This window comes from Taurulus bubalis (genome assembly GCF_910589615.1).
Source record: "Taurulus bubalis genome assembly, chromosome: 7".
Lineage (NCBI taxonomy): Eukaryota > Metazoa > Chordata > Actinopteri > Perciformes > Cottidae > Taurulus > Taurulus bubalis.
Genome location: NC_136595.1, coordinates 4492971 through 4520411, shown reverse-complemented (window position 1 = coordinate 4520411; position 27441 = coordinate 4492971). Strand labels below are relative to the sequence as shown.

Sequence of the window (27441 nt, the reverse complement as noted above, 5' to 3'; positions counted from 1 at the left end):
ATGTTTTAATTGGTGTCTTATCACCCAAAACTAGTTTTCTAGCAAAGAGCTGAGACAAAGCAGCCAGAAGAACAGAGGACAGGAGGAGGAATGACTGATGCCATCTGATGTCTGTATTCTTAATTATTGATTATTATCATTTTTAAACTTCACACAGAAGAGTTATTTATTTAACTGAAATTTTACATTTGTTTCCAGTGGAATATTAATGACTTTATATCATCACTTATCTTCTGTAAACAATACCGTAGCCGCTCTGGAAACAATATTTAGCTATATCTAAATTATAAATAACGTCTAATTCGGTCCTGATGTATTTGTATTTAAAATTCTATATATATGTTTTAAAAAGGAAGGATTTATTCATGGCTAAGAATCTGGTATTGATAAGATTCTTGTTGTACAAACACCCTGAAGATACCTTTGCCCCACCTGAAGGCCACCGTAGTTCTCCGACAGGCTTGGTAAGGGAGGGGAGGGTTTAGTTGGTTGCAACCTGCAACTCACCACTAGATGTCACTAGAACGTACCCGCTGTCCCTTAAGAAGAGGATATGGCCCGATAGGCCTCAAACCCTGAACCCTGGGGACTTATGTCCTGGGATTCACTGGTAAGTGTGAGAGGCTGTGAGGGCGTGAAATGGTGTATGTATTTCATACTTTTTACTCCCTGACTTGAATGTCTTCCAGGCCTACCTCACAAGATGAAAGGTTATCTCAAATAATCTATTTACTTGTTTTTGTCAAAGCAGCTTCAATAACAAAATGAAATATTTGATGAATAAATAAATACATATCCTCTGATTTCATGTGTTCCATCTTTAATACTTAATGTTTCTGACTACATGTAATATACCAGGCTGAACACACATGTCTTTGTGTTTACCTTTGTTTTTTTTGTTACGTCTCCATGCTTCCACTGATTACCCAGAGTCTGCGTGTGGATCCTGAGACTTTAGACTCTAAAGTCTCACTGAAGTTCTCCTGATGGGAGCCCGGTACTTCAGCCTGCAGTCCTCAAGATGGCAGCAGAGCGATTCTTTTTATTGGGCGACAGAGGAACAGATAGAAAAGATGTAATATCTCCACTCGCATGGCGTAGAAACAATGTAAATGCATAATATGAGGATTCTTTATTATATATATCTATTTTTTTTACAGAGGTCAGATAAGTGTCCACTTCCAAAACTATTTTTCTTTTCTCCAAGCAAAATGTAAATGTTTTCAACTGTTCAGTGAGCAGTAGAGTGATATATTAACCTATTTTTATGTACATGTACATTTCTCGTTGGATATCACTTCCTATCAGGTGTGAGCATTGCAAGTTGAGTGAATGATACCAATTTATTTGAAGCTTTAGCTTTTCCATTTTTTTTATTTCTAACACCATCACTAAACATAATAACAATATGTTAACGGGGCCCGTTTTACCAAAAAAAATACAATGTGTATTCTCTTTTTTGCTAAAATAGTAAAGTACTGGTCTATCTCATAATACATTTATTTTATTATGATTATTGATGCATTTGTGTATTATTAGCTTTAATCGGAGAAAAGAAAAACATCTAAATACATTTTTGGAAAAACATATTTTATAGTTTTCTAAAGCCATACAAAATACTTAAATTAGTCAACGTGATTGGAATTTCATTTCAACTTTGCAGAGATTCAGGCTTGATGTCAGTTTAAATTCTGTCGGAACAAAAGATAACGCAGTGTATTCATACGTATGATATGAGTTATGAGCACGCTATTTCACGGTTCCTTCTCTAAGCACACATGGAGAATGAGTTAAATTACAAAATATTTCAAAAGTGTCCTACTTTCCTTTTTAGCTGAGAAGTATATAAGGCCGTCTGTGAGAGCTCCCCAAAACAGACACATGGTGCAGGATCATATTAACGCTCCAATGGTAGTTTATGGATGAGAGCACTTTGAACTGTGGAGACGCTGGGCCATGATCCCTGGACCAGAGTGGGAACCCTGAGTTTGTTAAACGTTCCTTCTGTGTTCTCAGCCCACCAGTGACGTAGCAGTGAGCAGTAATGTAACCCTTCAGCCACCAAGGGGCAGCAGAACTGTTCTCTCAGGTATTGGGTGTTAACTGCATCACTTGCAATGATGGGAACAGGATTAATGAGCTTTGGAGAAAAGAAACCACAACAAAAATTCAAAATATTTAATTTGAATCCTTTTAGTTGTTCAAAAATTGTGTCAGATGATGCCCCAAAAAGCCTATGACTGATGGGTTAATTATTTATTTTCTGACACACGCGTTTAATTTGTGACCTAATTAGGACAGTTATTATTGTCTATTTTGATGGTCTTTTTTTGACTGACAAGAGTTTATGACAAGAATGTGTTCAAATATTTATCGAGATCCCAACCTTGTTGACATTTGTTTTGTTGTCTTGTGCCCATGTGGAATGTTTTTAATTCTAATAAATCAAATAAGATATTCTAATTCACATGTTTTTTTCCAGAAATATCTCAGGGTTTCAACAAAATTCATGATCTATTGGTCTTGTCATCACTGTATTTCAGATGTTAGCAGTCTTGACTGGTTTTAGAGGTTTTAACATTAATTTACTGGGATGGTGCGGTACTGGACTTGTATCTAGTTGTATCTAAAATGTGTGTATAATAATGTTGGTATGTCTAACAGGTTTTCATCAACTGTGTTTGAAAGAAACAGAGATTTTCTGCTCAACAACGCTGTCTTTCTTCACAGGAGAGACGTTTCCATTTTACCCTCAAAGCAAATGTGAAGCCACAGAACACCAAGCGTCTCGTGGGACTGCAGACTCAACCAAAGCCCTGTCAGTTGGTCCACAATGTATTTGAGGAGGAAAATAGATTTAAAAAAAAAAAACCTTCATCAACACTTCTCTGCTGTTTTATAAAGTCGCTTCACACAAGATTGGGAGCCTTTCTACTGCCTCTTAGCGGCTCTCAACATGGCGACAACTGAGTTGGCAGCTAACGGTGCAAAGTGCTAACAGCGCGAACAGAGCTAACAGTCCGCAGGGCGGGCTTGATGCTTCCGCGATGACCGAAGGCATAATCATCTGTAACCGCATGAGCGCAGTAACATGCACTAACATGCAGTAAAAGCGGGCGCGGCCGGCCCGGCGATGTAAACAAAGCACAGAGAAGCATGGATTACAACACACACACTCCACAGCATCTTTCACACAGCAAAAAGTTTGCTTTTTTATAAAGGCTCTGAATATAGAAATTAGCACATTTAATGACCCTCCGATCATCACACACGTTATACATATTTCTGATGTGTTTTTTTTTTAGATAAAATATCCTCTACTTTTATTTGTTTGAAAGCAAAAGCCCCAATAAATGACATAAATCATTTTAAATGATTGTTTCTTGTGAAGAAGCTTTAAAAAAAAATAGACTGAAATGTTGGGAGATTAGTTATAATAATTTGCCCTTGTTGTTCACCTGACCTTAGTCTCCCTCACACCTGTCCCTCAGACACCTTTTACTCATTTAGCCCCGCTGCATGAATATACCAGCCCAGTTAGTTCTCAGATTTCTTTTCATATTACAAGCAATGCAGCTGCGAACATGTTGTCTCCACCCAGTCACAACAGCTCTCCAGGCTTGCTAACTGCTAATTTGATTAAATACATTTTATTGTGAAGTTTAGTTGTTTGTAAATGCTGGAGTGACCGGGTCACTAGTTCCGATGCATTTGTTTGAATGTTTTTTACCATAATTCCTCCTCCATGCGTGTGTGTTGGAGTTCTCTTCCCTATTGCTTAGACTTGAACGGAGGAAGGAGAAAAAAGTGTGTAGCAAACACACATCCTACAGCATATAAGGAAATACAATGTTTAAATAATGCATAATTAATCTTCTGTGGGGTCCTTCGGGGGTCTATTCTGAGCCCCTTCGTATTTTATATGCACATGCTACACTCCTGTGGCAAATCATGCAGGGACATAAGATTGATTTTTGTTGGAACGCAAATGAAATGGAGCTGTATATCGATGCATGTTTTTATCTCCTCCAGAGTTGCAAAGCGCTTTACTCAAGATAATTTCATTTAATTTCTGATGGACCCCGAAATAAAAGCACAGCTGAGTTCTACTAGGAGCTACCCTCTTTGTTTAAATGTCACACTTGTGAAAACTACATGAACATGGATGGTATGGTAAGAATTTATAAACTGGAACTTAAAGTTATTTCCCTCCATTTTCTTTATTTAAGAGTACAGCCTGGAGCGGTAATGGGGAGGATGCAGTGAGATACCGGACACAAAACATGTGAAAAGGCTGATTTTACAGTGACACATGGCACATTTTTCAAAAGCGCATAAAATGTGATCAGCATGGACTCTCTGACGCGTAAATAAGATAACGGATGCAGGATGAACGTGTGCTTGTCGGCTTGTTGCTCTCCAACTTGAGTTTGTTGCGCTCGTTGTGCTTTGAAAAGTTTTAAGCTCACTTATGTTTCGGAAAATATACCAAACTGTCAAGTAAAGTTGTAGGAAAAGGCATTTCAAATATACAGCGGCTGCACACACAGGTGCTCATGTACAGTACTTTCCTGCTAGTTAAAGGAACAGTTCAACATTTAAAAGTCCTCTTGTCTTGATTCTGCAGAATAGGGACTTAACTTCGCACAACAATCCTTGAAGCACCTACATTACCTGCAATGCTACTCAACCTGCTTACAGATGTGTGGGAGGTTGTGCCCGCTTTGTGCTAACTAGCAGCTCATGTAGCCAACATGTAAATTTGGATGGTTTTGATGGAGTTTGGCTAGGAGTTTCTCGCTTGCTTCCAGTCTTTATGCTAAACTAGGCTAAACCAGTCTCTCTGTCCTGGACACAGAGATTAAAAAGGATATCCATCTGAAACATCGGACTCTGGCGACGATTCCCAAAATGTTGCACTGTTCCTTTAGTCCTATTTACAGTTTGCACAGTTGTGCGCTTCCACTGCTGCTCTGTCGGCAGCCAATTGTTGACGCTAACGGATGAAGTTGTGTCCGGTGAGTCTGACAGAGATGAAAACAGAGTGAAGGGCCGGCTTGTGCTTGTGGAAATCAATGCAACCTTTTCTGAGTTTCCTGATGTTTTAAGAGCATCTTGTCTTTCCTCTGGGTTCCCGTCAGCTTGTTGGACACCTGTACTGTGTTGAGGAGGGGGAAGACCGTTAGCTTGCATGTGGGCGTTCCTCTAATGACAACAGGAAGCAGAGCCGACTCATAATGGAAAGGTCACTGGTCTTATTAGATAAAGGAATACTTCACTGTAGTTTGGCCTGACCTGTAGCTGCTTAATAGTTAAATGTATTATCAATATGTGGTGAAAAGTCACAAGGCAGCTCGCTGTAAGGTGTGGTCGCATTCTGCAAAATGTAGTCTGCACTGCTTTGGGTCAAGCACTGCTAATTGACCATTTATTAATCTGCATGATTGTCCAATCATGGCTAAGCATCTGTAACTATGGCACAGCGGTGTTTGACGTTTATTTTAAAATTTCACAAATCCAAACCATAGGAGTAAAAGTTTAAGGAATTTATTATTTGCTCTACTTGCAGCTCTTAACGTCAGCATGTCCAGCTAACTCGCTTTGCTGTTAGTAACCTAACATCACTTCCAAGGATAATAGTTAGCTTATCATTAGCTAGCTTACAGGCTTCGTTCAGGACTGGAACATGTTGTGGAGCCTGTCCTGGATACTATGAGACTTTAGGCTAACAATAGCAACTGTGTTTTACCTGCTATTTTGTCAAAATAAGTGTCAAGTTTCAGGTTAGTTTTGGTAAAGCTTGGGTCTCTGGTTTGGTTCAGGTTCACCCAATGCCCACTGAGAATGGTTTACCCAATGGGTTGCTCTAGACTTGCAAGCTTAGTGGTATCAAGTTGTGCAGTACCAGTTGGGTCTTAAAGACTCAGGTACAGCTGAGTTCGAGTGTCAGTTTCAGGCCCATGCAGAACTTTACCAACATATCAGCATGCGCTGTGAATCCTGGGTATTGTAGGAGCTACTGAAACAAATGAGAGCTTGTTTATGATCTGAAAGATTTACTTTATCTGTGACCACTTTATATTCCACTTACTTTTTGTACTGCAACTGCTGTACAACAATTTCCCATTGGAATAAATTAAGTTATATCTAATGTATCTTTGGCCTTTATAATACAAGTTACATTCATGGCTTGGGCCAAGATTCGCAATAAAATCAGTGGAGTATTCCTCTATTATAATATTATCGTGATCGTTGATGGTGTTAGCCATTAAATAGCTCTGTGTTTGTGTATGTATGTATGTATGTATGTATGTATATATATATGTATGTATTTTGGAGCCACAAACACAATCCAGTTCAGGGCAGAAGGAGCCCCAAGGCCCTGGTATAAATACAAGTTTTCATTATCAGTCGGTCTCCTCATTTTTGTTCCTCGGGGCTTTAGTGTTCAGACGGATGGTGGAGGAGAGCCATCAAACAAGACCCATCCTCCGTAATGCAGAGCTGGGAAAAGATGGAAGGGGGAGTCTGTATGAGAGCTTGTCAGCAAACTTCCCCTCCTGCCTGCTGCTTCCACATCTCCACAGCGAGTCCACCTCCCTCCCGCTCTACATGATGCTGCACTTCCCCTTCAACTTGTCGGCTCGTTTCTGCTTTGCCGAGCGCTTGCCGTCGATGCTCAGGCTCATGTCCCTCTTCTTCTCCAGGGACAGCAGCTCCTGAAACAGTTCCTTTACGTTGGAGTTCGTCTTGGCCGACGTCTCCATGAAGGCACACTTCCAGGTGGCGGCCTGAGCCTCGGCATCCTTCCTCTCCACCTCACGCTGGGCCGTCTCGTCGCTTTTGTTGCCCACGAGCATGATGGGAATGGACTCTACCGTACCTTTGATGGCCAAGACCTGAAGGGAATATTTTGATCAAGTCAACACAACCTTTCTAGAAAACATTCATGATGCAGCTTTAAAGCTTTCAAACTTCACCTGTAGTAAAGATTAAGCGAAGAACGTACACTGCTTCATAGAAATTGATAATATTATCAGTATTTATTTTTTTATAGAAAATCCGACCAGGTTACTGTAGCTAATTACTTTAATTCTTTCATAAAAACTTTAATTTAAGATGTAAAATAATGATTAGTGACTGCTATCATGTGTTTTTTCCCAATTGTGGTTATCATGACAAACTGCTGCTAGTTCCCAACTAAAAGATATCTGATATCTGAAATCTAATATCTGATATCTGATATCTGACATCTAATGATCCTGTTCCCCTTGAAACTAAATGAAAGACTGTGACCTGCTGGTAAATGGGTTTCAGCTCTTCCAGTGATTGGCGGCTGGTGATAGAGAAGACCAGGATGAAGGCGTGGCCCTTGGAGATGGAAAGACGCTGCATGGCTGGAAACTGGTGACTTCCTGTTGTGTCAGTGATCTGCAGCGTGCAGACGCTCTTGTCGCAGCTGATCACCTGCAGAGAGAACAGGTAATGTTCAAAATTCAACAAGTTGTTATCACAACAGCTTAAATGACACACACTGTGTTCTAATAAAAATATAAATAGTTTTCATGTCTTACCTGTCTGTATGTGTCCTCCACAGTGGGGATGTAGGTGTCTCTGAAAGTGCCTTTGACAAACCGAAGGACCAGCGAGCTCTTCCCCACTCCGCCTGCTCCGAACACCACCACCCGGTAGTCGTTGCTCTGCTCTGGCATTCTGGGAGTGTGAGTCTGCTGCTGCTCTGGAAAGCTGAACTGTATGCTGAGAAGGAGATGAAAAGAGAAGTTGTACTACGGCAGAAATGAAAGAGAAACCTGGATGTGAAAGCACACATCATTTAATGTTGAAGTCCAATGTATACATATTATGTAGTATGATGGATCGAGTTTCAGGTTGATTTAGATTATTTTCAGAAATGTTTTGGTGGCTTTTAAAAAAATGGAAATCATCCAAATAAAATGAAGAGTAATAGAAAACTCAATATCTGGTAATACTTTTAAAAGCAAGCGGGAAATGAGCACGAACTCCACTCACACTGTTCCTTCAGAGCGAGGCAGGAACAGACAAACGATCTGAATGTAATTAGTCTGAGTGCCATCAACGGCAACTGGTAAATGAAAACCACTCTCGTGGTTTTATTCTGGGAGAGTCCTTCAGCTGGACGCCCAACCAGCTTCAAGTGCAGATTATCTCCATAACAATGACCATGTAATTTAGAAGCTTCAGTGCATCAGTCCCCTGCTCATTAAATCCACTGTTAGCAAGCCCATAGTTTGGTTTAAAAGTATTTGGTTCAGGTTAGCAGACCGATATTTTTTTTTAGCAGCTAAACAAATTAGCTTAAAGTTATATTAAGCAGCTAAACAAGTGATCTTACAGTTATGTTTAGCAACTAAATAATGAGCTTACAGTCATATTTAGCAGCTAAAACAGTTTGGTGAAGGCTAGCTAATGGTATCTGTTGAGAATATTAAACAGTTGGTGATGGTCATCAATCAATATGTCACGGATTCCCCGTCATATTAAGTGTTTTCATCCTGTCTGTCAGTTCTAACCACTCTCCTGTCATTCCAGATCCTGCCACTCACACCTGATTACCCCTTATCACCGTCACCTGGCCCTCACATCCAGCTCACCTGCAGCCCGTTCCCTCATTAGCTCACTATTTAGGTCCCCTCACTTGCACGTGTCCTCTGCCAGATTGTCTTGTCCATTGTGCCAAACTCTCCAGCATATCGTTGTACTTGCTGCCTACCTGTTCTGACCCCGTTTATGCTTGTCTTGTCGACCTTGGATTTTGCATGCCCCTTATCGGATTTCTTCGCCTGTTTGTTTGATCTCCTGGGTTTGACCCCTGCCTGAATACACGACTAAAGAACTTTGCCTGCCACCTGCCTCTGAGTTGTGCTTATGAACTCGATTGTCCACTGCCTCACACAAGACAAGCTAGTTCTTGCTAGGTTTGGTAGATGCTTTTAGCGATTGTTCCAGTTCAGCTGTGGCTAAGGTCTTTAGTTATTCATTTTAGTCAGTTTAATTTTAGTGAGGTTGTCAGGCTGGCTTAATTTGAGCAGATAAATCACTTTGTACATTGTAGTGACTTGTTCAGGTCACTACAATAAGGTAAACTTGTAAGCAAAAAAAATGTTGGTTTAGTTCATCTAGCTTCATTTTATTATATATTCAGCTGAAAAAGATCATTTGAATGCAAGAAAGAAAACGTAGATATGTGTAAATATGATAGGCCTACTGTATACATATGGACCTGTGTGTTTTATGAATAGATGCTGCTGTGATGCGCCTGTTTTGTGCTGCAGCTCTGTGACATTTAAATCTTCGGTGACCGCAACACGTGGACATCTGATGAGCGCCTCGCCCCCTCTGAACGCTCACAGCGTATTCACAGATAACGTGGATAAAAAAAGACGGAGCGAATGGCCTCGGGGAGTTTCCCAGCATACCGAGCTATATTCCCCCTCAGCAGAATGACGAGCATCGATTAGAGCTTTGCGTCTCGTTAAAGAAGAGAGCTGATGGGAACCAGGAGGAGAGACTACTAAGGGGGGTTTCAACGTGACAGTGTGAGTTATGCTCTCAAATATAAACCATTTCACTGTCTCAAGAGCACTTGCCACTGGGCTTGACAACTTTTCTGGTGGGAAAAAATGTGATTTCCCTGTAATAAATCCCTGATCTACTGCATTATCTACTCCCACTCGCAGTTGACAGCCTCCCGCAGCTCACCGAATCCAGACTGTAATAGCGTCTGTAGAACAGGAGATACCGTTCCACCATCCGGTTCTTTCCACCCACTGCTTCTCGCTGTGTGAGCCAAGCTGACGGTCTACCTTTCAAACAGCATCACAGTCTGGTTCCACAGACCCGTTCCTGCATGCGTGTGTGCATGACCTATCGAATTCACACTTTTCGCATGAATTACCAGCGCAAATAATGCTCAGATCTATTAAAAGAAAACACTCTGAAATGAATCACAGGTTCAGGATCTCTGCATCGATCAACCTTTCATAACTAAAGCCTCAGTACACCTCAGTCCAGTTTGTAAATCCAGAATATGGCTAGAACGCATATATACACTTCAGTCCATCTGAAATGCTTCTTGGATGCTTTAAGACATTTTGGTATAGGATGAAATACTATCCTGACATCCGGAGTGGTTGAAAGACCAATTCACACCGTGTGACCCCGGGCCTTGAAGTGTGGACACATAGTTGAATCTTCACGAATCTAAAGCGAGTCCAGCTCCCTTTTGACTTCTGGATATCTCCTCAGGCTTCCTTCTAACTGACACAAACACCAGACTGCATGTAAAAATAAAAAGTGTTTGAATTCAGATCAGCGGCTCGCTGTTCCGAGCTGAGCGTTTCAGTCAGAGCGCTGACATCAGCGCTCGTTATCTCAGCCACAAATTTAGACCAGTGACTAATCAGCAGCTCGTTAATCTATCACACACAGACACACACACGCACCTGCCTCCTGATAGCATCCATTGTGTTTCTGGATGTAACCATGGGAGCATCTGAATGTGCGTGTGTGCGCGAGTTGTCTGGTTGCCGTGGCGACGGTGCTCGGAGGAGAAGGAGAGACAGACAGCGGAGATTTATACACTCGCAGAGGAGTGCAAACATGTCATCATCGGCAGGGCCGTTGTCACGGTTACCCGCCTGCCCACATCGTCCGACGTCACTTCCTGTGCGGAGGCGGAATGCAGGGAAAACACCACGGATGAGCCAGAGCTCCAGGAATACGTCTGCTCAATCACACACGGGACCAGACTGTGAAACATAACATGCACAGGGAGATCTTTATCATTGTGTTATTAATCACGTCAGAACAGTGTGCCTCAGACTTGATTAGGAATATAATTATACATCTTCTGACACACGATCTGAAGCCACAGTCACGACTGTCTCAGGCTGTGATGTTCATCAGACGCCAGGAGACTGAGCTGCTGGATGGGCTGCTGGATGACATCCTTAAATGTTCGTAGTCTGAGTCCCAGTTCAAGAGGACACAATAAATTGCACACAAAACGCACAAGGATTTTATTTTAATTTTTTCTCCCCCTGTACTATTCACATGTCTAAATACTAAAATAGCCAGAAGACTTCCTCAGAAAAGAAACACGTCACAGTTTTATATTGATTCGTTGAGTCGGCGAGCCGGAACTCTTTAGTTCCGGCTCGCCGACTCAACGAATCAATATAGAACATAGCGATAGCGATGCGCGTCACATAATGTGAGGCTCTGTGATTGGGTGTTTGTTCGTCGGTGAAATGCATCCTGGGAGTTATAGTTGTGTGATGAACTAACGAGTGTGATAAGGTAACGAGGACATCCGTTCTGTCCTTATTTAGTTTGAAGAAACTTCCCAAAACTGACGGCAGATACATAAAGACTAAAACGTTAGCGGAACGTTGTGATAACGTGTCAATAGTGTCTGAGTGCTCTGGAATGCTGTGTGGGCAATCAACACAAGTTGTGTCATTTTCCCCACACACACACACACACACACACACACACACACACACACACACACACACACACACACACACACACACAGGTCAACAGGAATTCAGTTTTATCAGTGCAGGATACAAAACACTGTATGTGTGTGTGTGTGTGTGTGTGTGTGTGTGTGTGTGTGTGTGTGTGTGTGTGTGTGGGTGCGCTGCTGCAGTTTCACACCTTAAATTTGACATCCCCAGAGCTTCAATCTCATCTTTGAATTGTAATATATTGTAATATAACTATAATAATAATGCAATTAGATATAAATATAATCTATTATAATTAATATTCTCATAAACTGTAAGAATATATTAAAACAAAATCCAGGGGAGTTTCTTCTTACGATCTAGCTTCATGTGTTTCTGAGTCCACACTCGTATCAGCAGTGTACCAGTGGAAGTTACAGTGTGATATACATGGTGGTGTACCAGTGGTACTAATGATAATACCGGTAATTAGTTTAATCAGAACTAAACATTCTTCAGCTTTTAAACTCAAAGAATGAGCCGAAACTCTTGCTCCACACCATCTTATGTTATGTTATGTCATGTTTTGTACTATACTATTTGTACGTAGCTGCAGTATACTATACAATACTATACAATACTACTACTATACTACTACTATATTACTTAATGCATCAGTAACAAGTATCCTATGACATAATATAATTGGCCATTTTGTTTCAGGTTTTTTTTAGGCTTCATGTTGGTTACCAAGCTACTTCTGTTACCCTTTTAATGGAGTATTATTTTATTTCTAGCCTACTTCTGCATCAGTTAAGGTTCTTATCTACTGATTCCATCACTGCTTAGGAGTACTTAGACTATATCATATTTATCTTTACAAATAATCACGAGTTTACTTTCGTTGCAGTATTCCAAACACATCGACACCGACTATTCCGATGATGTTATTTGGCAGCGGTCACAACACACACAACATACCTGTATGCTACAACACACACACACACACACACACACACACACACACACACACACACACACACACACACACACACACACACACACACAGCTGACCCACTGCTTTGTTCTCAGTTTCAATCAGCTGCAGGGTGTCATTATCTCCTCACATCATGGTAATGAGTCTGACTCCCATTCAAAGTAAGGACGGCTCGGGCACGCGCACAGCAGGGTACCCAGTAGTTTAAGATGAACGTGCACACACACGCACAGACACATACGCACGCACACGCACGCACACACAGACACATACGCACTCACACAAACAAACACACGCACACACACAGACACACGCACACACACGCACTCACGCGTGCACGGTGGTACACGGTGTGTGCGGACTCACCGTGTCTCCTTAGGCGGGTCCTCGTCTCTCTGTGTGCGGGGTCTCTCTACTCTGGAGCGGCTGTGAGCATCGTGAACCCTCCACTCTCTGACTCACAGCATCATCATCATCGTCATCATCGTCACCATCATCATCCTCAGACCTGCTACTGATCAGAACACATCAGCCCTCCTCTTCCTCCTCCTCCATCCATCACTATCACCTCCTTCCTCCGCTCAGTCGGCAAAAAACAGGAAACAAGACTTTCGCTCGTTTTTTTTTTTATTTTCAGAATAAGAGCACGATATCGCTCAACCCGCAGAGGTCAAAAATGGTCAACAAAACATTAATTTGCCGCATGGAATCTAAACAAGCAGTCATTAAAAACCCTTAAAGTAAGATAGGACATACAATGCAGCCTCATAGAAGACATAGTATTGTTGTAGTTGTAAATTGGTATCGCATGTGACATTCCGATGTCAGACAAGCATTCTGGTCAAATATAGGTCACAATGAATTACCTAGATAAAGCGAGAAATCACATTGTTTTTACATTTTATTCTGAAGGCTGTAACTGTGAAGCGGAAGTCTTATTTTCAGCTCGCCCCTTGAAATCTCATCATCATCGTCCTCCAAAGTATAAATACATTTTCCCTCCACCTCCATCAGCGTCACTCATGCGTCATCAACAGAAAAAGTGTGGAGTAAAACAACATTATGAAACATGACATTAAAATCCAATAAGTTTTCACTAAAAACAGTTATAATGATGAGGATGTTGGGTTCAAGTTCAAGAAATGTGTTGAAATGACAAGAAAATATTAAAGTTTTTTTTTTAATAAGATTTGATTATGATACAGATACAGTAAATAAGATTTTTTCACTCAACATACAGTATTTCACATAGTTCTCCTTGTGCTCCATCAGATCCCTTTAGATTGGATCAAAGAAACAACTGCAGATCATGTATTACATAGAATTAGAATTAGAAACTGTTTTAAAAAAAGACAGAAAATAGTGAGATAGAAAACTGTATATTTTCATTCTCGACATCTGTGACAGAAAGACACCAAACAAGCTGTTTTGGAAGAAGTGCTTTACTGAAATAAAAATAATAATACACTAATTCAGTGGTTCTTAACCTGGGTTCAATCGAACCCCAGTGGTTCGGTGAGTCACTCTAAAGGGTTCGACAGGGGTCAAGACAGCCCGGTTCACACTAGCAATGTCGGGCCGCAACACACAATTTTTCTTCATTTATTTTCAGTAAATATTCATTGAGTTATGTTTTTGTGTGAAATTCATGTTTTGTTGATTTTGTTCTTTGAACAAAGTGATTTTGTGTGCAACTGATGCATGGTTCATTTTGTGCACTAACAAAATATATACCTATGTTTTGAAGAAATCATTTTTTATTTTTCCAATTACGAAGGGTTCGGTGAATGCACTGATGAAGCTTGCAGGGTTCAGTACCTCCAATAAGGTTAAGAACCACTGCACTAATTTGTGTGCAGGTCCAGACCTTTTTAAGCCTCCCACTCCACTAGTTGACTGCTTGAAGATAGAAACGGAACAGGTTAAAGTCCTGCATTCATAAGTATGTAAGTATTATCAGCAACATGTATTTAAACTCAGTAAAAACACCTGTCTGTGTTTTACTATAATCCATGATGTTTCTGGATTAATAATGTACATTATTGTCTATGTTGCATGTTACTGTTTATAGTCTGGGGCTGACGGCAGTGAGTGATCAATAACTGATTGATTATTGTCACATTTTGCATCAGCAGAAACTGTAGATGTTTCTGTAAGTCTCACTGTGAAGGGACATACAAAACAAATCATGAATCTGAACCCAAGACCTGTAGCCTCCTCTAGTGGACAGTTGGAGGGTTGCAATAAAACAAATGAAACACATATAGATACAGTATATATACACACACATACACACATACACACACAGATGAGCAACAGTTCACTTGAATACAATGTCACATATGCTCAGCTGTCCACATATTTGGAGTTATGGGACTTCTTTGCATGACTTGGCCGTAACAAACACAACGTTTCGGCACAGGCTGAATCTCTAGTACTCGGTCTCACAATCGATGGGGGACTTTGTGGCCGTCATCAGATCTTCATGAGGGTGAACAGAGCTCTGATCACTACCTGGTGGTGAGTTGGATCAGATGGAGGAAGAAGACTGAACAAAGTGTAGCGCGGGTGAACTGGGAACACAAGGTCCTACTTCCAGAAGAATTTTTAATTTGTCCCCGGGAGGATGGGGGGACCCTCGGCACGTGGAATCCAGGGAGCCATGTTCAAAACCTTTACTGAAAGAGATACAAGAGTTCTGGCCCTCAGCTATAGTCCCTTACTGTTATGGAGGCGACCTAAGGATCCCGCTGGTGGACGCTGGAGTTGAAGGAGGCATTTCTGGCTCGGTTGGCCCAAGAGTCCCCTGAAGCAGCAGGCCGACACCAGAAAGGGGTTTGGGCCTTTAAACAGTCACAGAGTAAAAATAAAAGGAGTTCGGGGTTCGGAGAGAGAAGGGCTTTCAGTTGGCCTCAAGGAAGCAGGCCGAGCTCATTCCAGGGTGCTCAGACCCCCAAATCCAGGAGTAGTAATGTTGAGTTTCATCCTTGCAGGGTTGTCGGGGTTCACAGGAGTTTGCATGTGTTTTGTGGACTTGGAGAAGATGTTGGGAGTTGTGTGGGGATAATATGGGGAGCAATCCAACAGGAAAACAGTGGATCTCTTCCTCTGGGTTGGGAGCATTGGCCAATATGATGGTATAGCGGCTGTAGCTAGCGGCTGTAGCCGGTTCGATCCCCAGTCTCTCCATAGTCCGCATGACGAAGTTCAATTCAATTCAGTTTATTTTATATAGCCCAAAATCACAAACACAAATTTGCCTCGGAGGGCTTTACAATCTGTACGCACACACACTCACATCGGATCAGGAAAAACTCCCCCAAATAAAGATAGCAGTGTCCTTGAGCAAGACATTGAACCCCCAGTTGCTCCCCGGCGCTTCACAGCAGCCCACTGCTCCTTAGGATGATGGGTTAAATGCAGAGACCAAATCTCATGTACGCATGTAAATATGCAATATGACGAACTGATATGAATTTTTTTTAAAAATCCCAAAAGTGGCATCTAGTGGGCAGTGGAAGTATTGCCAAAATGGTTGGAATAAATATTTGTAAATGTTGGGAGAGGACAAAGACCAGTAAAACATGTATAGTGAGGAAATAAGACCCCGAATACATTACATGTGGATTCCTCAAAGGCAGACGGTGATAGGTGAGGGTGTAAGCAGAATATTTAATTTGGTCATTAAAGATGACAGTCGCTTATTTAGAGCCCTACTTATTTTGTTGTCCTTTTTTTGCCACGTTATACAACATAAAAAAAATGGTAGGGTGGTCAATTTTTTTAATAATCAGACTCACGACTTAAATGACAAAAGGTTGAGAGTATTGAGTATTTTTTCTTTTTATGAATATGTGGTTCATAAACGGATGAAATAGCAGCCCCCTCCCCTTCCCGCCCTCTCTCCCTCTCCCTCCCTCCCTCTCTCTCCCTCTCCCTCCCTCCCTCTCTCTCCCTCAGTGATCTTCAGCTCAGCTCGGAGTCATGAGGTAAGAGCAGACCGCTCCTAATATTTCTGCCTTTAGCTCACATTGATCTCGTATTGCATGCATATATGTTTTTTTTTAACCCGGGATAGACTACCGACCCGGCACGGCTCGGTCCGGTTCTTTGAGGCTGTGCAGCAAATTAAAGAAAACTGCGAATTAAAGACAATAAACGCCTCGATGATTAGCGCCGATCCGACGGGAGGAGGCTGCGGGTCCAGATTAATACAAAGCGTTTAAAACGTTTAAAATACAATGTTTATGGATTAAAGTCGCTCTTCAAAGCTGCGTTGTGATCATGTTTTCATTTGGGCTAATTCATCATTATGCGTTTTTTGTTTTTTTTGCGGGATGCGTCCTATTTTCTTTCTCCTCCATCATGCGGGCAGAGGGATGGAGGATGGAGGAGCCGATGAATCATAAATGTCGTCAGAAAACACACACACACACACACGCACACACACACATTTCAGAGGTCAAACAACAGGGAAAAAAAACAGAAGATGAAACACATTTCACAATTTGATTTCTGAAATGAAACGGAGAATATAGTCGATGTTATAAATCAATCCGATTCTTTGCATCTGCGTGCAAACGAGACATTTCCACGCTCGCGGACGCGTCGAGCTCGTCCGCGTTGAATCAAACATGTGAACATGTGTTGGTCTGATTCCAGGCTGTTCATTTGGTTTCCGGCTGGTTGAAGATCTGTGGCCTTGAACGTCTCCCGCGGTCTGTCCCAGTCTGTGCTGGTTTCACTGGTGCTGGGAGGCTCCAGGCCAGTTTAGTGGAGGCTGCTCATTTATTCCGTTTGTCTCAGTGGCCTTTAAAGTCGCTCTCTTTGTATTGATTATGTTTTTATTTTTTTTATTGTTTTATTATTTTTATTATGTTTGTTCTCATGGAGGGATCGGTTATTTTTTACAGATTCATATTGCTGATTATTTCTGTCCATTAGCCTATTTATTGTTGATTCATGGATCTGACATGAAAAGTGAAAGTAGATCCAGTAAAAGGAGGAAATAGGAATAATAAAGGAACCCTGTGGGATCAGGAGCAGCTCTGCTGGTGACGTTTGCCTTTAAACATGTTTTATGTTTGTTTTGTTGGATTCACATGATATTGAATCAGTTTTATCTACGAGGTGATGAAAATAAATATGCGGGAATCATCCAAGAGATGAATCTCCCAAGAATATAAGAACAAGACAAATTAAGCTATATATTTGCTTATTACACAGGTGGCGTGTTATTCTCTTATCATCATATTCCGTGGCTCAGTATTATGAGTTTTGCTGACTGTGGTTCATTTTCAATGCATCTTTAATAATAACGCCACATCATATGGCATTCTATGAAAAGCACACACTTTGAATCCTGAGTTAAAAGCTGCAAGTCCTTTTATTATTCTAATATGTGCCTCCAGTAGAGGACAGAGTGGACAGGAAGTGAAGGGGGAAAGGTCGTCATGTGATCAGCATCATAAACCACTGGGAAACGCAGGTTGAGGTTTTGGGACGCACTGGTTTTGTTAGAAAAGGTTGACAACAGTCTGGTTGTAAATGTGCCAGAATCTGGTGTATTCACAAAACTAATTTAGCCTTTTTGCATTTATAAGCTTCCTTATTTATCTGCTGGAAGGCTTTAAGCCACACTTGGACGTTTAAAAATGAAATGAATCATTAATGCGTGCTGATGGACGAGTCTGACCGATGTGCTATGGAGGGTGCGGCTCCTCTTCTCTCTACATCTGTTTTACTGATGGACATCATGATACAGCTGAGAGGAAATGTCACATCAAATCCAGAGTTTCACCTTGAAGCTTCAGTTTAATCAGATTCACATGTTTACAGAAGGAAAAGAGAGAAACATGAGAGGAGATTTCAGATGCTGGTTTCAGGGCTGTAATCTGGAGTTCTTAGTAAGTGTTGAATAATCGCTAAAAATGGTGCTACAAGGTCACCACAGGGTGCGTCACAATGAACAAACTGGAATTTAGGCCTATATTGTTGTAACATGGTTACATAAAGTAACAGTTTGTAAAAACCTCCTCATCCCCGCAAACACACGTTAATGAACCTACAGTGACTTTGCAGAGAGATGATCCATCAATGTCTGCGCAGTTATTCTTGATGTCAAAGCTACTCTTTTTTTCTTTCTTTGAGCCGTCAAATCTTTACTTGGCAAATCAAATTTAACTTCCAGTATTGCAAAAGTGTCTTTATAAATCTACAAAATATCTGTAAAACCGCTCTTGGTACAAATTTCCTCCCAAAGCACTGAATTGGTTGTTTTATAAATGTAATTTTGAATGTGAAGTTTCTTTTTTTTTAAATGGCCAAAGTCTTGACAGCAACATTTATCAGGTCTCAATTCCTAAACACACATTCAGACCTACAGTACATGTACTTCCCCTTTGATGCGTTCAAGGAAACTCTGACAGCCGAGAGGCGGCTGTAGAACAGAAACATTTAACACGAGAAAACAAACAAATTTACCTGTTGTTTAATTTTCCGATAATCATCCCTCTGCTGGTGTTCAAAAGTCGGATGTCTGAGTGTTCTTGAACACAACAGCAGGAAGTGATTTCTGTCAGCTGCAAGTCCCTATGATGAGAAACAATCAAACCTGATGGATTATTTCTCTGCAACATCTCTCATGTTTTTCCAACCAGCTGGCTGGAAGAAAGGAAATCAATCTAAAAAGTGATTTCTTGATTTTAGTTTCCTCCTAAATAAAGCTGCAGTGAGCAAACGCTCAAGGGTTATGGTTGATTTATTGTCACTGCTCAACAAAAATGATGTAGTCCATTTTTTTGACATGAGACAACCCTTCAAGTCTCACATCCTGAGGAGAGAAGCTGCTCTGAGGCCTGGTGGTCCGGCAGCTGATGCTTCTGCGCCTCTTGCCAGGCGGCAGCCGGCTGAACAGGCGGTGGCTGTGGCGGATAAACGCCTGTCACCCTTTGGGGTCTTCACAGGCACCTCTTGTCACCAATATCACTGATGCATCACGTGGATAAAATCAGAGAAACGTCAGAAATGTCTCTGTTATATTCACACGGACGTGCTGATTTCTATCAGAAACAGACCAAGAGGGTAAAAGGAGTTTGACCTCTGACCCCTGACCTGTGTGTATCAGACTCAGTTCGGATCGTTAAAAATATTTGCCGTGTTTTCGGGTCGTGACTCAGCGAGCCTCGGGGAACGGAATTCATTTCTCTCTCACTGAGAGAGGCAGCGATGAAGTTATGTACGAGTTATACATTTTATGTATAAAAAAAAATAAAATAAGCAGCTTTGGACGGAGAGCTGAACGTTTTCCATCAAACACAGACGTCTGATGTGGCAGTGATGTGTCACCTCTGACCTTTGACCTTCTTCTTGCTGGTTAAATCTGCTGAATTTTATTCTGAATCTTATTCTTGGTTCCAAACAACGATGTCAACTCAAGGTCCACTCGTTGTTTTGTTCCAGAGCTTTCACCCGCTCAATCGCAAGTGGCGTTCACGCCGTTGTCGTGAAGACGGAGGTATTCAGACTCTTGGGGATTCATAGTCCACATTGAGCTTGAAAGTTTGGTTTGATGGAAAGGCCTCACATTCAGTCCGAACAGTCAGGTTGTCTCCTGTGTTCGTTTTGTGTGTCGCAGTGTGTCTGTTTCCAGGTGTTTCCAGGTGTTTCCAGGAGTTTTACCCCACATGTTTCATAGCAGTCTAAAATGTCTGGAGCCGTGTGAAGTCGGATTAAGTAATTTTAGATTTTCTCCAGATAAAGACGCGGACACGCCGTCGACCTCCAGAAGTCACAGAGACAGAAGCAGCACATTTCATGTTTCCTCAACAACAACAATATGGCCATGTGTTCGCAGACAGGAAGTGCGAGCGCTGACTCACTCTGTGATGACACAGCCCTTTGTTAATGTGCTGAATGAAGCCTGTTGAATGTGCGGTAAAAGCTTCCTCCAACATCCACCCATCTCCTCTTCCTCCTCCTCCTCCTCCTCTTCCTCCTCTTTGTACCCACAAGTCTTGAAAACACAGTGATTGTACCTCCAGTAACAATTTGCTATTTTTGTCAATTTCTGTCACAATTTAAGTTATTAGTTCAAGTTTTTGGAGGATAAGATGACGGTGAATCATTTTGCAAGAGTAAAGGATCAGGTTTTTCTAATCATCAAAACAATCCCATTAAAAAGACCCAAACCAACAGCACATCAGTCCATCTCTCAAGTCTTCCACTTGACGTATGTGCTCTCCGCTCTCAGCTCCGCCGGTTCCAAGTCTAGACGTAAATCTCTAAAAACACAAATGCATAGTTTCATGTTTAAAAAGGACAGTCACTGTAGCTTTTAGAAATAGTGCATTTGTTAGGGACTACTTTCAGCGGCGGATTAATCCACATTTGGTGCTCCAGTGAGTATTCATGGCAGCGGGACGGTGTGTGTGGGGTTTTGTCAAAATGGCCTACAGTGTGTGTTCATGGGATGAAGGAACGAGTCTCGCAGTGACTCAGTGAGGCTCATCGTTGTTGACGGAGCTCTATGGCACAAAGGCAGAGGAGGCATCAGGCTTTAAAACACACACAGTACTTGTGAGTAGAAACATTCACTGCTGGTTTGGGTCTGCTTGAGCTGCAGCAGAAAGGAAACCGTGTGCGACACGTTGTGGATGATACGCTATAGTCATCTAGCTTTCATCAACGTGGTGATTTGTCGTGATCCGGCGCCGTATAACTCAAATTGACTCGTTTAGCTTAGCTTTTAGCATCCGGAGGGCACTTACTGATCGAGGGGTTGCTTTTTAATGTCTCAGGGAGTGTCTCCTCTGACGCACCAAATGAAATTATACTCTCATCCGGGTTCCAGTATCAGTGTAAAAGCATCAGGACTGTGTTACAGTTGAGGTCGAAGGTCTTTTAAACTCCCTGAATCTGAGACAAGAAGAAGACGATGTTAGAGATTTTTGACTGCATTCGCTCTGCACACACTAACGCCATTTTCTCTTCCTCCTCCTCTTTGCCTGGAGGATGCGGTTGCCAGGGTAACCAGACGTTCCCTACAGGGGGTGAGCGAGAGATGCAGGTTGGGAAGGATGTGGGGGAGTGGTGGTGTGGGAGTGATCGACACTCCCTTTGTTCAGATACACAATATATCTCTAATGTGGGAGCATTTACTGTAAAGAGAGTTCCACACCTTTAGAATCTGATTTCAGAAAGAAAGAGAGCAGCGGAGAAGACTAATACATCCATGATTAAAATCACACAACATATAGAGCGACTGTGGCCCAGTGGTGAGCAGGGTCGTCCTTCAATCAGAGGATCGGCGGTTTGATCCCCGGCTCCGCTAGTCCATGTCGATGTGTCCTTGAGCAAGACACTTAACCCTAATTTGCTCCCGTATGCTCGTGAAGGAATGTATAATTGCTTGTGTATGAATGGTTGATCATCCTGATGTTGCACCTTGCATGGTAGCTCCTCTCATCAGTGTGTGAATGATGTCATGTAGTGTTAAAGCGCTTTGAGTGGTCGGAAGACTAGAAAAGTGCTGTACGGGTCCATTTACCATGATCTCCAGTGTGTGAGCCGTCTTCCTTGGTCAGTAGATCTGTTTTAACAGATGAGGTCATGACTAAAGACGGAAATCACCTTCGGCAGGAGGAAGAAGAGGAAGTTAATCAGGCCTGAAACGACAGACACATTATTGGTTGTCGCATTATATAATATTACTTTTTTTACATCAGCATGCATGCATACATAATTAGGCCTTTGCAGAGGAAGACTGCGCTGACTCACTGCGTGAATTTGAGAAGCCAATGGGACGTGGACCGTTGTAAACATTTGACTACTGATGATCTTTCCTCATTGAGGTGGACGTGCGCATTAGTGCTGTGATGTTCAGTCAGCTGTGATGGAGCGATATCCAATAACAATATGCCGGCTGATTGGAAAGAAGTTGTCCCAAATTCTACTGAAAAAGAATGTTTCAATATTTATATGCGCTATATATATATATATATATATATATATATATATATATATATATATATATATATATATATATATATATATTCCCTTTTTTTTTACCCAGTGTTTCGTTTTACGCTAATAGATTCATTTTGTATTTTTTTTTTTTTTTATCGTGAGCCTGATTCAAACTGAGCGTATAACAGTTTACGGTGAGACTCTAAATTAACTCACAGTTTCTAAATTAAATCCACATTTCTTGTGGCTGAATGGCCAATGTTAGACATTTCTGCAATAAGCAGATATTACTGCAGATGGTTTGATGCTTTGTCTTTCTCTCTGAGCTCGTCCCGTTTCATCTCCTCGTCGTCGTCTCGTATCGGGGTCACGCGCATCGGATCGGCTGTTGCCATAGCAACTGCAGCCCGTTAATGGGCCCCGTTAACGCTCGCTTTAAAGTCCCCGTCTGATTCGTTATCCTCCCGGGAGCTCCCACATTTTCTTACCCAGCATGCTTTGCCAACGACTGCAGCAGTGAGCGCTCTCTCTCTCTCTCTCTCTTTCTCTGTGTGTGTGTGTGTGTGTGTGTGTGTGTGTGTGTGTGTGTGTGTGTGTTTGAGATGAAAAGGGAGGTGGAAAGAGACATCACTGGATGATGATGATGATGGGGGGACCATGGTAACACAGAACATCAATATGTCAGAGCAGTGTTTTGATGAGAAACACCGACATCACACACACACACACACACACACACACACACACACACACACACACACACACACACACACACACACACCAGCTGAGGTCTTTATGATGGGGGCCCACACACACACACACACACACACACACACACACACACACACTTAACCTTAACACACTTAACCTTCTCACACACACACACTTTAAGACCTACTCTGTCTTTGAGGACCACCATTGATGTCTGGTTCAATCGGTCTTTGTGAAAGACGGTGGTTGATAACCACAGTGTGTCTCAAGACACTGCAGACTGTTTTATTATGAAACCAGTCCAGGAGGTTTCACTGTCATGAACACAGAGGCATGAGAGTCTGAGCAGAACCAGAACACGGAGTCATGATGCTCCAGTCCTTAACAGCTCATGTTGTGTTGGAGGATCTGGTCGTTTGGTGAAACTAAATATGTTGGAGAGGACATTTTGTTTGTAGGAGACGGGAAATCATCATTTCTCTTCAGCCTCGTCAGGTCTGTTGTGGCGCTGCAGGTCTTTTTATGCGACTGATACCTGAGTGGATCCAAACGTGGATCATCATCATCATCATCATCATCATCATCATCACGGGAGAAAGCTTGTTCATTGTGGGATCACCATGGATCTGTCTGTCCTGTCTGGATCGGCTCTAATTGTCTTGGTTACCCTTCTCTTTTTGTCTTCCTGAGGTCATCATAAGAACACAAGAGCACACGCAGACATCTCTCTCCCTGCCTCTCTGTTTGGACTGTTTGGAGGTTAAAGGGATATTTCAGATGTCTCGGAGGGGATTTATGTGAGGTACATATTAGTCAGTGTATGACCTTCAGTAGATGATAGCTGATGGTGGGGCACGCTGCTGTGGCAGCAGCAAAACATGATTTAGCCAAAGACTAAAGACCCAAAAATAAATCAGTCAATTAATCAGTCTCAGTATACAATATTTTTGCATAACATTTGTTTGGAAAATATATCTAATGTGTGTAAACTTAAAATGATACAGATTGTTGTAGGTCATTTGTTTAGCTTCCCCCGTCCACAGCAGTATATTTCTTCAATCACGTGCTGGTCCTCCTGCCTGTTTCTCCTCGCTCCGTCGACTGTTGCTGATACACTCACAGCAACAGTCGTACTGATGAGCACATCATACAACCACACGTCAGGGCGGTGAACACAGCATCACATCCAGGGACAGTGGGGCGAATGGGTTGTTTGATTCTTTTCTACGTATCGTGCCTTTAATTACTGTGTTGACCTCCTGGGCTGTCCGCTTGTGACACGTTTGGTGTCGCGTTCTCTGGCGGGACGATATTCGTTGGTGTGTGGACTTGAAACTCAGTGAGCAGTAATAGTGAGTAGCTGCATCGCTTTTTGTGGGGCTAGAAAAGCGAAGATCCCATAGATGTTAATGCATTTAGTTTTTTTGTTAAACAAATGTTTGTTTTATAGACATAATGATAATTAATTTGTGACCTTGTCTTAACTTGAGAGTTAGCGATACCTTAATAAATACCGTTTGATCTGCCGTCATGTCCCTTCAGTCTTCTTCCTGTTAGCCAGCTGTTATAATCTTAAGGCTGAAGTTAGTCGGATGCTGCAGCCTCCTGACGCCAGCTCGCTATCTAACAGCAGTAACGGTCACCAGCAGTGTGGAGACGTTTACCTCACTTGACGGGGAATAGTCACAGAGCTCATGCGCCTCATTAAAGAGTCTTTAATGCTATCGAGTTGCATTATGGGAAATGTAGGATTCAAAGTTTTTTAACTAGAAGTCCAGTATCTGCTCCTCTGCTGCTCAGTAATCTGTCTCCAACATGAACTTTATAAATGCTGTGTATACATTTATCTATATAAATCTATTTTCTGACACTCAAATTAATTGACATGCTCTATTGTTGTAGAAAACAACTAAAGCGGTTCAAATTTTTTTGTATCACTCAAAGTGAAAAAGGTTTAGATTATCAAATTAACAATAATAACAAAATGGATGCATCATGATGAAAGTATTACATCACATTTTATACATCAGCTGCTAACATGTTTTGAACGGTGGGAATAACATGACTTCATTCCTGTCTTCTGCAACCTGAGAACACGTCCAGTAGATCCACATTAAATGACAGTCTGGATCAGGTGCCCCCACCCTCCTCCTCTTACCCACAATCCCAGAGGGCCAGCTCTTCATAATAAATGCTGCAGCAGTGACATTTGGTGCACTGGACCGCCTGCTGACTCCAGATCTGCTGTGCCGAGCACAAAAAAACAAACCTGACGACAGAGATTCAAAACCATCTTAATAACAACGGATAAACAGACAGTTGTTTTTATGTACTGTCTGAAACGGAAAACAAACAAACCGCAGAGTCACTTCCTCTCACACGTTGGTGCGAGTTCACTGATTTGTCGTCTCTGCAGTGAAGGTCACGGCCCGACTCAGTCACATGAGCTGCTTTACAGAGCGCACTGAGCATGTGCAGCCCTGACCCCAAAGTTATGACCTCACTGTGTCACACACACGCCATCTGAGGTCTCATTATTGATCGGTTTATCGATTGATTAGTGCACGGTGCGTGTTTCTGCTGACCCCAACGCTAAGATGTTCTCCTCGGTTCAGGAACGATGGTGGTTTTGGTTTAAAGTCAGGCATCCAGATGAACATCCAGATGAACATCCAGATGAACACTGAACAGGTTTAGCTTCCTGCAATAATTCCCTCAGTTCATCAGGATTATAAGATAATTCATATTGTGATGGAGGACAGAATCCACAGTCCTCATTCTCGGTTATCTGGAGGTAAATGTATTACGCACGTGACTAAAAACCAACTCAACCATAAAAACATTTCATCGCACTTTCAATATAAAAAAACAGATGAAGCATGTCGTCCGTTTGTTTGTCAGATTGTGCCCTCGTTATATTGATGAAAGATGATCTATTGGCATTACGTTTGCAGTCAATAATTTGTTATGTAAAATGATTACAGTTACATAACAACAAACAACACGTGCCTAAAAAAATCTTCTGATGATTAATTTAAAAGGTTGAATAAACTGATGAAAAGTCAGATTCCATTTTTTTTTTCAGCAGTTCTGCAGAAACAATCTGCAGAAAGATGAAAACAGAAAGATGAAGAGCAGAGTAACGAGTGGAAAGTGTTTGTTGTCAGACAGATTCAGGATCAGCTGAGCGGAGGCTGGAAAACAGCCGCAGGAGAAACTTGGATAACACGTTATCTAACAGACTGAGAAACATCGAGCCAAACGGAAAACTGAAGCGACAGATTATTAGACGCATCTGCTGCAGAGGAGGAGATATCGTTTCTATCTGAATATGAACTGAATGACAAAGTTACATTCCATAAGAATAGAAAAAAAAGCATTTTTGTGTGTGCGTGTTATACTGACTAGACTGAAACGCTTCTCTCATCTCATATATGTTTGGTAACTTATTGCAGATATCACCTAGTTCGTCAACTAGTCAACCCACAATTGATCCCAACGGCCTGGGCAAACAAGTGGTGACGTATGCAGGGAATCGGCTCAAAGTCATGCAGATCAAACTCACCAAGTTAATAATAATAATAATAATAATAATAAGTGTTTTGGGAAGACATGAGTCACCGCAACCACGAGAGGTCCTTGAGCATGCAGCCGTAACAGGCCACCCAAAATATTATGAAGATTGCAGGAAAAGTCATGGACAGACACAAATATGCACACACACTCACTCACAAAGTGAGTTTTAGTTGATATTTGTTTGTCTATGCACACTGTTACTGTCAATCTGTTTTTGTTAAAACATATATATATATATATATATATATATATATATATATATATATATATATATATATATAATTATAAATTCAATACCATACCAAACTTTATGTTTGTGTCCGTTTGCAACACAAATCACTTCAATGAGCTGTTAATTTCTGCCAAACTTTAATTTTTAGAAAAATATGAGGGGATTTGCTCAATTCCTCTTCATCTGCCATCAAGTGCATCTTTGAAAGAAAAATCTTCATTTTGGGCTCCAATTTGTCATCAATATTTCACAGACTGAACAATGAACTGAATAAATGAGTGCTTGGTAGCTTAATCAATATGTGTTTCAAAGCAAACTGTGTGTAAGAAGCTTGAGATGCTGCTGACGCAAACTCAACATTTCCTAGAACTCTTCCATCAGGGCGTCCTGTTGCGGTTTAGGATGCAGAGCGTCGCATCGTAACAAACTCTGGTTCAAGTCTGGCTTTAAACCTCTGTGTACGTGTG

At 41.7% G+C, this 27441-nt stretch overlaps 1 protein-coding gene across 1 annotated transcript; it reads right to left on the bottom strand.

Moving 5' to 3' along the window:
* Positions 1 to 6608: 6608 nt before the first annotated feature.
* On the bottom strand, positions 6609 to 7712 carry diras1a (DIRAS family, GTP-binding RAS-like 1a; the record flags this gene model as incomplete). Its single annotated transcript, XM_079221311.1, has 3 exons — positions 6609 to 6899; positions 7297 to 7467; positions 7575 to 7712. The coding sequence occupies 3 exons, from the start codon at positions 7710 to 7712 to the stop codon at positions 6609 to 6611; spliced, it is 600 nt and encodes a 199-aa protein (XP_079077437.1).
* Between the last annotated feature and the right edge of the window lie 19729 nt (positions 7713 to 27441).